Genomic DNA, 15171 nt, shown 5'->3' with positions numbered 1-15171 from the left:
CTAACATTATGCCGCTAACATTATAATGCTAACATCATGCTGTTAACATGACGATGCTAACATTATGCTGTTAACATTATGCTGCTAACATTATGCTGCTAACATTATGCCACTAACATTATGCTGCTAACATTATGGCACTAACATTATGCCGCTAACATTATAATGCTAACATTATGCTGCTAACATTATGCCGCTAACATTATAATGCTAACATTATGCCACTAACATTATGCTGCTAACATTATAATGCTAACATTATGCTGCTAACATTATGCTGCTAACATTATAATGCTAACATTATGCCGCTAAAATTATAATGCTAACATTATGCCACTAACATTATAATGCTAACATTATGCTGCTAACAGTATAATGCTAACATTATGCTACTAACATTATGCTGCTAACATTACGCTGCTAACATTATGCCACTAACATTATGCTGCTAACATTATAATGCTAACATTATGCTGCTAACATTATAATGCTAACATTATGCTGCTAACATTATAATGCTAACATTATGCTGCTAACATTATGCTGTATGTGTGTGTCTCTGCTCCTCTCTTCTCCTCTGCTGATTGCTGAGGGGTGATTCCAGGGTGTAGGGCTCCATGCTGATCAAGCTAACTGTAGCTAGCGTTAGCCTAGCACTCCTGTTGTCTAATCTATAATCTAGACCTCTATCGGTAGGTGTCAGGGCTCAGGGCTAATGCTGCATGCTAATCGCTAACAAGCCTCATTCAAGGCCGTGGGTGTGAGTTCTCCCAAAAGGAGTTGTAGGAGACGTGGAACTAACACAGCACCGTGGTAGGAACTAGGCTACATGTAACAGGTTTAACTTATCTTGTTCTCTCTCTCTCTCTCCTTTTCCCTCTCTACCCCTCCTCTTTAGGCACTACTGTGTGGTCTCTGGGCGGTCTGTGTGACTTCGAGTCCAGTCTGTGTGGCTGGATCCCAGACAGCATGTCAGAGCTGAGCTGGTCTCTCCACAGCGGCAGCCTCTCGTCTGGTCTAACACCTAGTCTGGATCTACCTCTGTCTCTGCCCAAAGACGGTCAGTACCGCTCACATTTACAGTCATCTGGTCATCACTGGATAGGAGACACACTGACTACTGCCCTTTATAAGAGAGGTGACACCTGGTTTTATCATGGTCATCACTGGATAGGAGACACACTGACTACTGCCCTTTATAGAGAGGTGACACCTGGTTTTATCATGGTCATCACTGGATAGGAGACACACTGACTACTGCCCTTTATAGAGAGGTGACACCTGGTTTTTGGATTGTGGATCTGTCAGAATCCATGCTGAAATGGGATGTCTCTGCATACGTATATATTCTGCGTTGGAATATGGTCTGATGGATGCATCATTTATAGGCGTATTTATCAGATCCTACCTCTATCCACCTCTATCCACCTCTATCCACCTCTATCCACCTCTATCTACCTCTATCCACCTCTATCCACCTCTATCTACCTCTATCTTCCCCATAACTCCACATCTCCTGTCCCATGAGCCCTGCCTTAACACCACTACGATGCTATCGTTCTCTCTCTCTCGCTTCCTTCTCCCTCCCTCATCTCTCTTCTTTCCTCTTCTTCCTGAGCTCCAGCCCTGTTTCTCCCATGGCCTGACTTTCCTTTCTGAACTCCCCAGCCTCGACACACGCACGCACGCACGCACGCACGCACGCACGCACGCACGCACACACACACACACACGCACACACCCACCCACCGGCGGCGTCATGAACCCCAACAATCTGAGGAGGTGCAATGTGCGTGAGGATGGCTGGGGGGAATTTAGTTTCCAAAGAACTGAAATTCGATTTGAAAAATATGTACGGTTTATTTTTCTGCATATCTAAGCATACCTCTTGAGCTGTCTCTCTATCCTCCTGACTGGTGCTTCTCTTTTTAAGAAACGAAATATGCTTCTCTGCGTCTCTGTTAAAATCTGGGTAAAAGATTGAAAGAAATGTTAAGAACATTTAGTTATTTATTGCTATATATACAGTATCAGTCAATAGTTTGGACATCTAGTCATTGAAGAGGTTTTCTTACATTTTTACTATTTTCTACATTGTAGAATAATAGTGAAGACATCACAACTATGAAATAACACATATGGAGTCATGTAGTAACCAAAAAAGTGTTAAACAAATCAAAATGTATATTTTTATGTTATATTTAAGATTCTTCAAAGTAGCCACCCTTTGCCTTGATAACAGGCGGGTCTGTTGGACGGCGGGTCTGTTGGACGGCGGGTCTGTTAGACGGCGGGTCTGTTGGACGGCGGGTCTGTTGGACGGCGGGTCTGTTGGACAGCGGGTCTGTTGGACGGCGGGTCTGTTAGACGGCGGGTCTGTTAAATGGCGGGTCTGCTAGACGGCGGCTCTGTTAAATGGCGGGTCTGTTGGACGGCGGGTCTGTTAGACGGCGGGTCTGTTGGACGGCGGGTCTGTTGGACGGCGGGTAATGTTGGACGGCGGGTCTGTTGGACAGCGGGTCTGTTGGACGGCGGGTCTGTTGGACGGCAGGTCTGTTAGACGGCGGGTCTGTTGCTCCAGCGCTCTCTCTCTCAGGTCCAATACACCAGGCTGTACAGGGAGTGACTTCATGTTGGAGCACTATGAAGGCACGCAGCCTCCCAACACACTAGGTGACCTTGTCTGTGTCCAAAATAGCACACATTTTCCTTTTATGTTTGACCAGCGCCCATCAGATGTAGTGCACCATAGAGGGTTCCGTTTGGGACGGAGATACTGTCTGACCTTGACATTCCAATGTGTACTTGGGGCCTCCTGCTCAACACAGAGAGAGAAGAGTGAACAGAGAGAGAGAGAACATATTCCTGTAGAGATAGAACATATTCCAGTAGAGAACATATTCCTGTAGAGAACATATTCCAGTAGAGAACATATTCCTGTAGAGAACATATTCCTGTAGAGAACATATTCCAGTAGAGAACATATTCCAGTAGAGAACATATTCCTGTAGAGAACATATTCCTGTAGAGAACATATTCCTATAGAGAACATATTCCTGTAGAGAACATGTTCCAGTAGAGAACATGTTCCAGTAAAGAACATATTCCTGTAGGGAACATATTCCTGTAGAGAGAGAACATATTCCAGTAGAGAACATATTCCTATAGAGAACATATTCCTGTAGAGAACATGTTCCAGTAAAGAACATATTCCTGTAGGGAACATATTCCTGTAGAGAGAGAACATATTCCAGTAGAGAACATATTCCAGTAAAGAACATATTCCTGTAGAGAACATATTCCAGTAGAGAACATATTCCAGTAGAGAACATATTCCTGTAGAGAACATATTCCTGTAGAGAACATATTCCTGTAGAGAACATATTCCAGTAGAGAACATATTCCTATAGAGAACATATTCCAGTAAAGAACATATTCCAGTAGAGAACATATTCCAGTAAAGAACATATTCCAGTAGAGAACATATTCCTGTAGAGAAAATATTCCTGTAGAGAACATATTCCTGTAGAGAACATATTCCTGTAGAGAACATATTCCAGTAGAGAACATATTCCAGTAAAGAACATATTCCTATAGGGAGAAAACATATTCCTGTAGAGAACATATTCCTGTAGAGAATATATTCCTGCAGAGAACATATTCCTGTAGAGAACATATTCCAGTAGAGAACATATTCCAGTAGAGAACATATTCCTGTAGAGAACATATTCCTGTAGAGAACATATTCCTGTAGAGAACATATTCCAGTAGAGAACATATTCCTGTAGAGAACGTATTCCTGTAGAGAATATATTCCTGTAGAGAACATATTCCTGTAGAGAACATATTCCTGTAGAGAACATATTCCTGTAGAGAACATATTCCTGTAGAGAACATATTCCAGTAGAGAACATATTCCTGTAGAGAACATATTCCTGTAGAGAACATATTCCTATAGAGAACATATTCCAGTAGAGAACATGTTCCAGTAAAGAATATATTCCTGTAGGGAACATATTCCAGTAGAGAACATATTCCAGTAGAGAACATATTCCTATAGAGAACATATTCCAGTAGAGAACATATTCCTGTAGAGAACATATTCCTGTAGAGAACATATTCCTGTAGAGAATATATTCCTGTAGAGAACATATTCCTGTAGAGAACATATTCCTGTAGAGAACATATTCCTGTAGAGAACATATTCCTGTAGAGAACATATTCCAGTAGAGAACATATTCCTGTAGAGAACATATTCCTGTAGAGAACATATTCCTGTAGAGAACATATTCCTGTAGAGAACATATTCCAGTAGAGAACATATTCCTGTAGAGAACATATTCCTGTAGAGAACATATTCCTGTAGAGAACATATTCCTGTAGAGAACATATTCCAGTAGAGAACATATTCCTGTAGAGAACATATTCCTGTAGAGAACATATTCCTGTAGAGAACATATTCCAGTAGAGAACGTATTCCTGTAGAGAACATATTCCAGTAGAGAACATATTCCTGTAGAGAACATATTCCTATAGAGAACATATTCCTGTAGAGAACATATTCCAGTAGAGAACATATTCCTGTAGAGAACATATTCCTGTAGAGAACATATTCCTATAGAGAACATATTCCTGTAGAGAACATATTCCAGTAGAGAACATATTCCTGTAGAGAACATATTCCTGTAGAGAACATATTCCTATAGAGAACATATTCCTGTAGAGAACATATTCCAGTAGAGAACATATTCCTGTAGAGAACATATTCCTGTAGAGAACATATTCCAGTAGAGAACATATTTCTGTGAAAAACAATCCTCCTAGCACTCCCTTCCTGCCCCTCAGATAGTTTCCTCGCAGGCAGATCACTTTATGCTAAGAAGTCCTGCATGTAGCTATCAAGGCTGCTTCCCAAATAGCACCCTATTCGGTATATAGTGCACTACTTTTGACAAGAGCCTTATTGGCCCTCGGGTGCCATTTGGGACTCAACCCAACAAGAAGTAGAATTAATTTATCTTTCCCAGGATCAAACAGAAACAAGTTTGGACTGTATTAATTAAAGAGAAGAGCAATTTAGGCACTTTATATGGTGTGTCCCTAATGGCTCCCTATTCTGTAGATAGCCCCTATGGCCCTGGACAAAAAGTAGTGCAGTATGTAGGAAATAAGGTGCCAAATGGGACGAAGGCACTGTGAAGAAATAGTTAGTTACTTCCTCATCAACCTTGATTTATAATTCATTCATCTTGATGTGTTTCTAATTCATCAAAGTTTTATCTAACTGGAAAAGAACGGCTGTTAAATAATATCAATAACTCAACTCTTCTTCTCTATGGCTGGGAGGGGGAGAGAGAGAGAGAGAGACAGAGAGAGACAGAGAGAGACAGAGAGAGAGAGAGAGAGAGAGCGAGAGAGCGAGAGAGAGAGACAGAGACAGAGACAGAGACAGAGACAGAGTCAGACAGACAGACAGACAGACAGACAGACAGACAGACAGACAGACAGACAGACAGACAGACAGACAGACAGACAGACAGACAGACAAGATTACTATTTTGATAGAGATGAGATGACAGAGAGAGACAGAGGAAGAGACAGAAGAAGAGACAGAGAGAAGTCAAATGTCTACTGTTTGCTGATGATGTCCCCAACCAAGGAGAGCCTACAGCAGCACCTAGATCTTCTGCACAGATTCTGTCAGACCTGGGCCCTGACAGTAAATCTCAGTAAGACCAAAATAATGGTGTTCCAAAAAAGGTCATCAGAGCAGAGCAGATTTAGGCCAATAACTGCTAGTGATCAAAATCCATCAAAGAGCTGTTAAATTCTACAACCACCTAAAAGATGTCCACACATTCCACCTCAAAGCCATCACCTACAGAGAGATGAACCTGGAGAAGAGTCCCCTAAGCAAGCTGGTCATGGGGCTCTGTTCACAAACACAAACAGACTCCACAGAGCCCCAGGACAACAAAAAAACAACAACATTTAGACCCAACCAAATCATGAGAAAACAAAAAGATAACTATTTATCACACTGGAAAGAATCAACCAAAAATAAACAGATCAAATTAGAATGCAAGGTTACCTGACCACTTAGACTGACCAAACATTAAGAAAACCCTTGACTATGTACAGACACAGTGAGCATAACCTTGTTATTAAGAGACACCGTCGTAGGCAGACCCGGCTCTTGAGAGAAGCTATCAATCAATCAAATGTATTTATGAAGCCCTTTTTAACATCAGCTGATATCTCAAAGTGCTTAACAGAAACCCAGCCTAAAACCCCCAAACAACAAGCAATGCAGGTGTAGAAGCACGGTGGCTAGGAAAAACTGCCTAGAAAGGCCAGAACCTAGGAAGAAACCTAGAGAGGAACCAGGCTATGAGGGGTGGCCAGTCCTCTTCTGACTGTGCCGGGTGGAGATTATAACAGAACATGGCCAAGATGTTCAAACGTTCATAGATGACCAGCATGGTCAAATACTAATCAGTGGTTGTAAAGGGTGCAACAGGTCAGTACATCAGGAGTAAATGTCAGTTGGCTTTGTCATAGTCGAGCATTGAGAGGTCGAGACAGCAGGTGCGGTAGAGAGAGAGAGAGAGAGAGAGTCGAAAACAGCAGGTTTTCACGTCCGGTGAACAGGTCAGGGTTCCCTAGCCGAAGAACAGTTGCAACTGGAGCAGCAGCACGACCAGGTGGACTGGGGACAGCCAGGAGTCATCAGGCCAGGTAGTCCTGAAGCATGGCTCTAGGGCTCAGGTCTTCCCGGAGAGAGAGAGGGAGAAAGAGTGAATTAGAGAGAGCATACTTAAATTCACACAGGACACCAGATAAGACAGGAGAAGTACTCCAGATATAACAGACTAGCCCCCCGACACATAAACTACTGCAGCATAGATACTGGAGGACTTATCTCTCTTTGATTTAACATTTTTCAATTCAATTCAAGGGGCTTTATTGGGATGGGAAACATGTGTTAACATTGCCAAAGCAAGTGAAATAGATAATATACAAAAGTGAAATAAACAATAAAAAATGAACAGTAAACATTACACTCACAGAATTTCCAAAAGAATAAAGACATTTAAAATATTTCTCTCCCTCTCTCTGTCTCACTCCATACTGTATTGATGGTTAGGGGACACTCCATATTGTATTGATGGTTAGGGGACACTCCATACTGTATTGATGGTTAGGGGACACTCCATATTGTATTGATGGCTAGGGGACACTCCATACTGTATTGATGGTTAGGGGACACTCCATATTGTATTGATGGTTAGGGGACACTCCATACTGTATTGATGGTTAGGGGACACTCCATATTGTATTGATGGCTAGGGGAAACTCCATACTGTATTGATGGTTAGGGGACACTCCATATTGTGTTGATGGCTAGGGGACACTCCATACTGTATTGATGGTTAGGGGACACTCCATACTGTATTGATGGCTAGGGGACACTCCATACTGTATTGATGGCTAGGGGACACTCCATATTGTATTGATGGTTAGGGGACACTCCATACTGTATTGATGGTTAGGGGACACTCCATATTGTGTTGATAATTAGGGGACACTCCATATTGTATTGATGGTTAGGGGACACTCCATACTGTATTGATGGTTAGGGGACACTCCATACTGTATTGATGGTTAGGGGACACTCCATATTGTATTGATGGTTAGGGGACACTCCATACTGTATTGATGGTTAGGGGACACTCCATATTGTGTTGATGGTTAGGGGACACTCCATATTGTATTGATGGTTAGGGGACACTCCATACTGTATTGATGGTTAGGGGACACTCCATACTGTATTGATGGTTAGGGGACACTCCATATTGTATTGATGGTTAGGGGACACTCCATACTGTATTGATGGTTAGGGGACACTCCATATTGTATTGATGGTTAGGGGACACTCCATATTGTATTGATGGTTAGGGGACACTCCATATTGTATTGATGGTTAGGGGACACTCCATATTGTATTGATGGCTAGGGGACACTCCATATTGTATTGATGGTTAGGGGACACTCCATATTGTATTGATGGTTAGGGGACACTCCATATTGTATTGATGGTTAGGGGACACTCCATACTGTATTGATGGTTAGGGGACACTCCATATTGTGTTGTCCTATCTAACTCTGATTTCTCTATGTTCCTGTCCTTCAGACGTGGGTAACTTCCTCCACATCGAGGCCAGCCCCAGGACAGAGAGACAGCGAGCCCGTCTGGTGAGCCCCGCGGTAGGGCCCGAGAGGGGGCCGCTATGCCTGCTCTTCAACTACCAGCTCCAGGGGCCCGAGAACCAAGGCCAGGGGTCCCTCAGGATCCTCCTCAGAGACAACGACCGGGAGGAGACTCTGCTCTGGGCCCTCGGAGGAGACCAGGGGTCCGTGTGGAAGGAGGGACGCACCATCCTGCCCCAGTCACCCAAAGAGTACCAGGTACACAGACCGTAGTACAAATGCTCTTCGATTAGTGACAGTTCATTTATTTCACGGAGATAATGATAAAGTCTGTCATCTTCTTCTTCCTCTCCGTCAAGGTGGTGATTGAAGGCTTCTTTGAGCACAGCAACAGAGGACACATCTGGATAGACAACATCCACATGAGCTCCAGTACTGAGCTGGAACAATGCACACGTAAGTGTACCTCGCGTCTGTTTTGACCTTGGCGAGCAGGAGACCGATTCCCACCAGTTACAACAGGCTGAATACGCCCCCCCCGGTTTACCTGCCACACAGCATAGCCCAGAGAGACACACACACACACACACACACACACACACACACACACACACACACACACACACACACACACACACACACACACACACACACACACACACACACACACACACACACACCCTCTCTGTCCTACCCTATGTCAAACTCTCTCCCTCTTCAGTCATACCCTCTCATCCAGAGTGATTTATAGAATTTAGGGCTTACATTTTTCCATCCCTCCTCCGTTGGAATCGAACCCACAACCCTGGCATTGCAAGGACTAATCTCTATCAACGCAGCCATACAGGGGCCTCTCTTTCTTCCTGGCTCTGCATATCTCTCTCTCTACATGGTCTCAAAATTAAGTTCACAAAAAAAGGGGAAATAAGAGAAGAATAAAAATCGTATAATGTTCTCGTTCACAAAAACAGGAAAGTAGGCCATGCGCCAACCTTGTGATTCTAATCTATATTTAATTACATCTTTCTCCCTCTTCTCTCTTGTTGGTTAACACAGCCTTCCACTGTCACCAGAGAGAATTACTAGACTCCCTCTCAGACACAGTACAGTAGACTAGACTCCCTCCCAGACACAGTACAGTAGACTAGACTCCCTTTCAGACACAGTACAGTAGACTAGACTCCCTCTCAGACACAGTACAGTAGACTAGACTACCTCTCAGACACAGTACAGTAGACTAGACTCCCTTTCAGACACAGTACAGTAGACTAGACTCCCTTTCAGACACAGTACAGTAGACTAGACTACCTCCCAGACACAGTACAGTAGACTAGACTACCTCCCAGACACAGTACAGTAGATACTAGACTACCTCCCAGACACAGTACAGTAGATACTAGACTCCCTTTCAGACACAGTACAGTAGATACTAGACTACCTCCCAGACACAGTACAGTAGATACTAGACTACCTCCCAGACACAGTACAGTAGATACTAGACTACCTCTCAGACACAGTACAGTAGATACTAGACTACCTCCCAGACACAGTACAGTAGATACTAGACTACCTCCCAGACACAGTACAGTAGATACTAGACTCCCTTTCAGACACAGTACAGTAGATACTAGACTCCCTCTCAGACACAGTACAGTAGATACTAGACTACCTCCCAGACACAGTACAGTAGATACTAGACTACCTCCCAGACACAGTACAGTAGATACTAGACTCCCTTTCAGACACAGTACAGTAGATACTAGACTCCCTCTCAGACACAGTACAGTAGATACTAGACTCCCTCTCAGACACAGTACAGTAGATACTAGACTACCTCCCAGACACAGTACAGTAGATACTAGACTACCTCTCAGACACAGTACAGTAGACTAGACTACCTCTCAGACACAGTACAGTAGACTAGACTCCCTCCCAGACACAGTACAGTAGACTAGACTCCCTCTCAGACACAGTACAGTAGATACTAGACTCCCTCTCAGACACAGTACAGTAGACTAGACTCCCTCTCAGACACAGTACAGTAGATACTAGACTACCTCTCAGACACAGTACAGTAGATACTAGACTACCTCTCAGACACAGTACAGTAGACTAGACTCCCTCTCAGACACAGTACAGTAGACTAGACTACCTCTCAGACACAGTACAGTAGACTAGACTCCCTCTCAGACACAGTACAGTAGATACTAGACTCCCTCTCAGACACAGTACAGTAGATACTAGACTACCTCTCAGACACAGTACAGTAGACTAGACTCCCTCTCAGACACAGTACAGTAGATACTAGACTCCCTCTCAGACACAGTACAGTAGATACTAGACTCCCTCTCAGACACAGTACAGTAGATACTAGACTCCCTCTCAGACACAGTACAGTAGACTAGACTCCCTCTCAGACACAGTACAGTAGACTAGACTCTCTCTCAGACACAGTACAGTAGATACTAGACTCCCTCTCAGACACAGTACAGTAGATACTAGACTCCCTCTCAGACACAGTACAGTAGACTAGACTACCTCTCAGACACAGTACAGTAGACTAGACTCCCTCCCAGACACAGTACAGTAGACTAGACTCCCTCTCAGACACAGTACAGTAGATACTAGACTCCCTCTCAGACACAGTACAGTAGATACTAGACTCCCTCTCAGACACAGTACAGTAGATACTAGACTCCCTCTCAGACACAGTACAGTAGACTAGACTACCTCTCAGACACAGTACAGTAGACTAGACTCCCTCTCAGACACAGTACAGTAGATACTAGACTCCCTCTCAGACACAGTACAGTAGATACTAGACTACCTCTCAGACACAGTACAGTAGACTAGACTCCCTCTCAGACACAGTACAGTAGATACTAGACTCCCTCTCAGACACAGTACAGTAGATACTAGACTCCCTCTCAGACACAGTACAGTAGATACTAGACTCCCTCTCAGACACAGTACAGTAGACTAGACTCCCTCTCAGACACAGTACAGTAGATACTAGACTCCCTCTCAGACACAGTACAGTAGATACTAGACTCCCTCTCAGACACAGTACAGTAGACTAGACTCCCTCCCAGACACAGTACAGTAGACTAGACTCCCTTTCAGACACAGTACAGTAGATACTAGACTCCCTCTCAGACACAGTACAGTAGATACTAGACTCCCTCTCAGACACAGTACAGTAGACTAGACTCCCTCTCAGACACAGTACAGTAGACTAGACTCCCTCTCAGACACAGTACAGTAGATACTAGACTCCCTCTCAGACACAGTACAGTAGATACTAGACTACCTCTCAGACACAGTACAGTAGACTAGACTACCTCTCAGACACAGTACAGTAGACTAGACTACCTCTCAGACACAGTACAGTAGACTAGAATCCCTCTCAGACACAGTACAGTAGACTAGACTCCCTCTCAGACACAGTACAGTAGACTAGACTCCCTCTCAGACACAGTACAGTAGATACTAGACTCCCTCTCAGACACAGTACAGTAGATACTAGACTCCCTCTCAGACACAGTACAGTAGATACTAGACTCCCTCTCAGACACAGTACAGTAGATACTAGACTCCCTCTCAGACACAGTACAGTAGACTAGACTCCCTCTCAGACACAGTACAGTAGACTAGACTCCCTCTCAGACACAGTACAGTAGACTAGACTCCCTCTCAGACACAGTACAGTAGATACTAGACTACCTCTCAGACACAGTACAGTAGATACTAGACTCCCTCTCAGACAAAGTACAGTAGATACTAGACTCCCTTTCAGACACAGTACAGTAGACTAGACTACCTCTCAGACACAGTACAGTAGACTAGACTCCCTCTCAGACACAGTACAGTAGACTAGACTCCCTCTCAGACACAGTACAGTAGATACTAGACTACCTCTCAGACACAGTACAGTAGATACTAGACTCCCTCTCAGACACAGTACAGTAGATACTAGACTCCCTTTCAGACACAGTACAGTAGACTAGACTACCTCTCAGACACAGTACAGTAGACTAGACTCCCTCTCAGACACAGTACAGTAGACTAGACTCCCTCTCAGACACAGTACAGTAGACTAGACTCCCTCCCAGACACAGTACAGTAGACTAGACTCCCTCTCAGACACAGTACAGTAGACTAGACTACCTCTCAGACACAGTACAGTAGACTAGACTCCCTCTCAGACACAGTACAGTAGATACTAGACTCCCTCTCAGACACAGTACAGTAGATACTAGACTCCCTCTCAGACACAGTACAGTAGACTAGACTCCCTCCCAGACACAGTACAGTAGACTAGACTCCCTCTCAGACACAGTACAGTAGACTAGACTCCCTCTCAGACACAGTACAGTAGACTAGACTCCCTCTCAGACACAGTACAGTAGACTAGACTCCCTCCCAGACACAGTACAGTAGACTAGACTCCCTCTCAGACACAGTACAGTAGATACTAGACTCCCTCTCAGACACAGTACAGTAGATACTAGACTCCCTCTCAGACACAGTACAGTAGATACTAGACTACCTCTCAGACACAGTACAGTAGACTAGACTACCTCTCAGACACAGTACAGTAGACTAGACTCCCTCTCAGACACAGTACAGTAGACTAGACTCCCTCTCAGACACAGTACAGTAGATACTAGACTCCCTCTCAGACACAGTACAGTAGACTAGACTCCCTCTCAGACACAGTACAGTAGACTAGACTCCCTCTCAGACACAGTACAGTAGACTAGACTCCCTCTCAGACACAGTACAGTAGATACTAGACTCCCTCTCAGACACAGTACAGTAGACTAGACTACCTCTCAGACACAGTACAGTAGACTAGACTCCCTCCCAGACACAGTACAGTAGATACTAGACTCCCTCTCAGACACAGTACAGTAGACTAGACTCCCTCTCAGACACAGTACAGTAGATACTAGACTCCCTCTCAGACACAGTACAGTAGATACTAGACTCCCTCTCAGACACAGTACAGTAGATACTAGACTACCTCTCAGACACAGTACAGTAGACTAGACTCCCTCTCAGACACAGTACAGTAGATACTAGACTCCCTCTCAGACACAGTACAGTAGACTAGACTCCCTCTCAGACACAGTACAGTAGACTAGACTCCCTCCCAGACACAGTACAGTAGATACTAGACTACCTCTCAGACACAGTACAGTAGACTAGACTCCCTCTCAGACACAGTACAGTAGATACTAGACTCCCTCTCAGACACAGTACAGTAGACTAGACTACCTCTCAGACACAGTACAGTAGACTAGACTCCCTCTCAGACACAGTACAGTAGACTAGACTCCCTCCCAGACACAGTACAGTAGACTAGACTCCCTCTCAGACACAGTACAGTAGATACTAGACTCCCTCTCAGACAAAGTACAGTAGACTAGACTCCCTCTCAGACACAGTACAGTAGACTAGACTCCCTCCCAGACACAGTACAGTAGACTAGACTACCTCTCAGACACAGTACAGTAGACTAGACTCCCTCTCAGACACAGTACAGTAGATACTAGACTCCCTCTCAGACACAGTACAGTAGATACTAGACTCCCTCTCAGACACAGTACAGTAGACTAGACTCCCTCTCAGACACAGTACAGTAGATACTAGACTCCCTCTCAGACACAGTACAGTAGACTAGACTCCCTCTCAGACACAGTACAGTAGACTAGACTCCCTCCCAGACACAGTACAGTAGACTAGACTCCCTCTCAGACACAGTACAGTAGATACTAGACTACCTCTCAGACACAGTACAGTAGACTAGACTCCCTCTCAGACACAGTACAGTAGATACTAGACTCCCTTTCAGGATACCCTCAAAATATATTCCTAGACATTTAGGATGTGTCTGTCTCCTCTCCTTCATTTGACTCTCTCCTTCATTTGACTCTCTCCTTCATTTGACTCCCTCCTTCCATTTGACTCTCTCCTTCCTTTGACTCTCCTTCATTTGACTCCCTCCTTCATTTGACTCCCTCCTTCATTTGACTCCCTCCTTCATTTGACTCTATCCTTCATTTGACTCTCTCCTTCATTTGACTCTCTCCTTCATTTGACTCTCTCCTTCCTTGGACTCTCTTTCATTTGAGTCTCTCCTTCATTTTATTCTCTCCTTCATTTGACTCCCCCCTTCATTTGACTCCCCCCTTCATTTGACTCCCTCCTTCATTTGACTCCCTCCTTCATTTGACTCCCTCCTTCATTTGACTCCCTCCTTCATTTGACTCCCTCCTTCATTTGACTCCCTCCTTCATTTGACTCCCTCCTTCCTTTGACTCTCTTTCATTTGACTCTCTCCTTCATTTGACTCTCTCCTTCATTTTGACTCCCTCCTTCATTTGACTCCCCCCTTCATTTTGACTCTCTCCTTCATTTTGACTCCCTCCTTCATTTGACTCCCCCCTTCATTTGACTCCCTCCTTCATTTGACTCCCTCCTTCATTTGACTCCCTCCTTCATTTGACTCCCTCTTTCATTTGACTCTCTCCTTCCTTGACTATCTCCTTCATTTTGACTCCCTCCTTCATTTGACTCTCTCCTTAGTTTGACTCCCTCCTTCAATTGACTCCCTCTTTCCTTTGACTCCCTCCTTCCTTTGACTCTCTCCTTCCTTTGACTCCCTCCTTCCTTTGCCTCTCTTTCATTTGACTCTCTCCTTCATTTGACTCCCTCCTTCCTTTGACTCTCTTTCATTTGACTCTCTCCTTCATTTGACTCTCTCCTTCATTTTGACTCCCTCCTTCACCTTACTCTCTCCTTCATGACTTTCACCAGTATGACTTTCACCACCTTCCTCTCTGTCTCACCTTCCTCTCTCCTCAGTCTCACCTTCCTCTCTCCTCAGTCTCACCTTCCTCTCTCCTCAGTCTCACCTTCCTCTCTCAGTCTCACCTTCCTCACTCAGTCTCACCT

At 44.3% G+C, this 15171-nt stretch overlaps 1 protein-coding gene across 2 annotated transcripts in view; it reads left to right on the top strand.

Annotated features, from left to right (window-relative positions):
- The window catches only part of nrp2b (neuropilin 2b), a 232753-nt gene that overhangs the window by 188182 nt on the left and 29400 nt on the right, over positions 1 to 15171 (top strand). For both annotated transcript variants that reach the window (XM_071340725.1, XM_071340724.1), the window contains exons 13-15: positions 899 to 1060; positions 8195 to 8469; positions 8571 to 8667. In XM_071340725.1, coding sequence (XP_071196826.1) covers positions 899 to 1060; positions 8195 to 8469; positions 8571 to 8667 — 534 coding nt within the window. The remainder of the gene's footprint in view (positions 1 to 898; positions 1061 to 8194; positions 8470 to 8570; positions 8668 to 15171) is intronic.

Source organism: Salvelinus alpinus, chromosome 14 (genome assembly GCF_045679555.1).
Source record: "Salvelinus alpinus chromosome 14, SLU_Salpinus.1, whole genome shotgun sequence".
Taxonomy (NCBI): Eukaryota; Metazoa; Chordata; class Actinopteri; order Salmoniformes; family Salmonidae; genus Salvelinus; species Salvelinus alpinus.
This window is presented reverse-complemented; position numbering and strand designations above follow the sequence as displayed.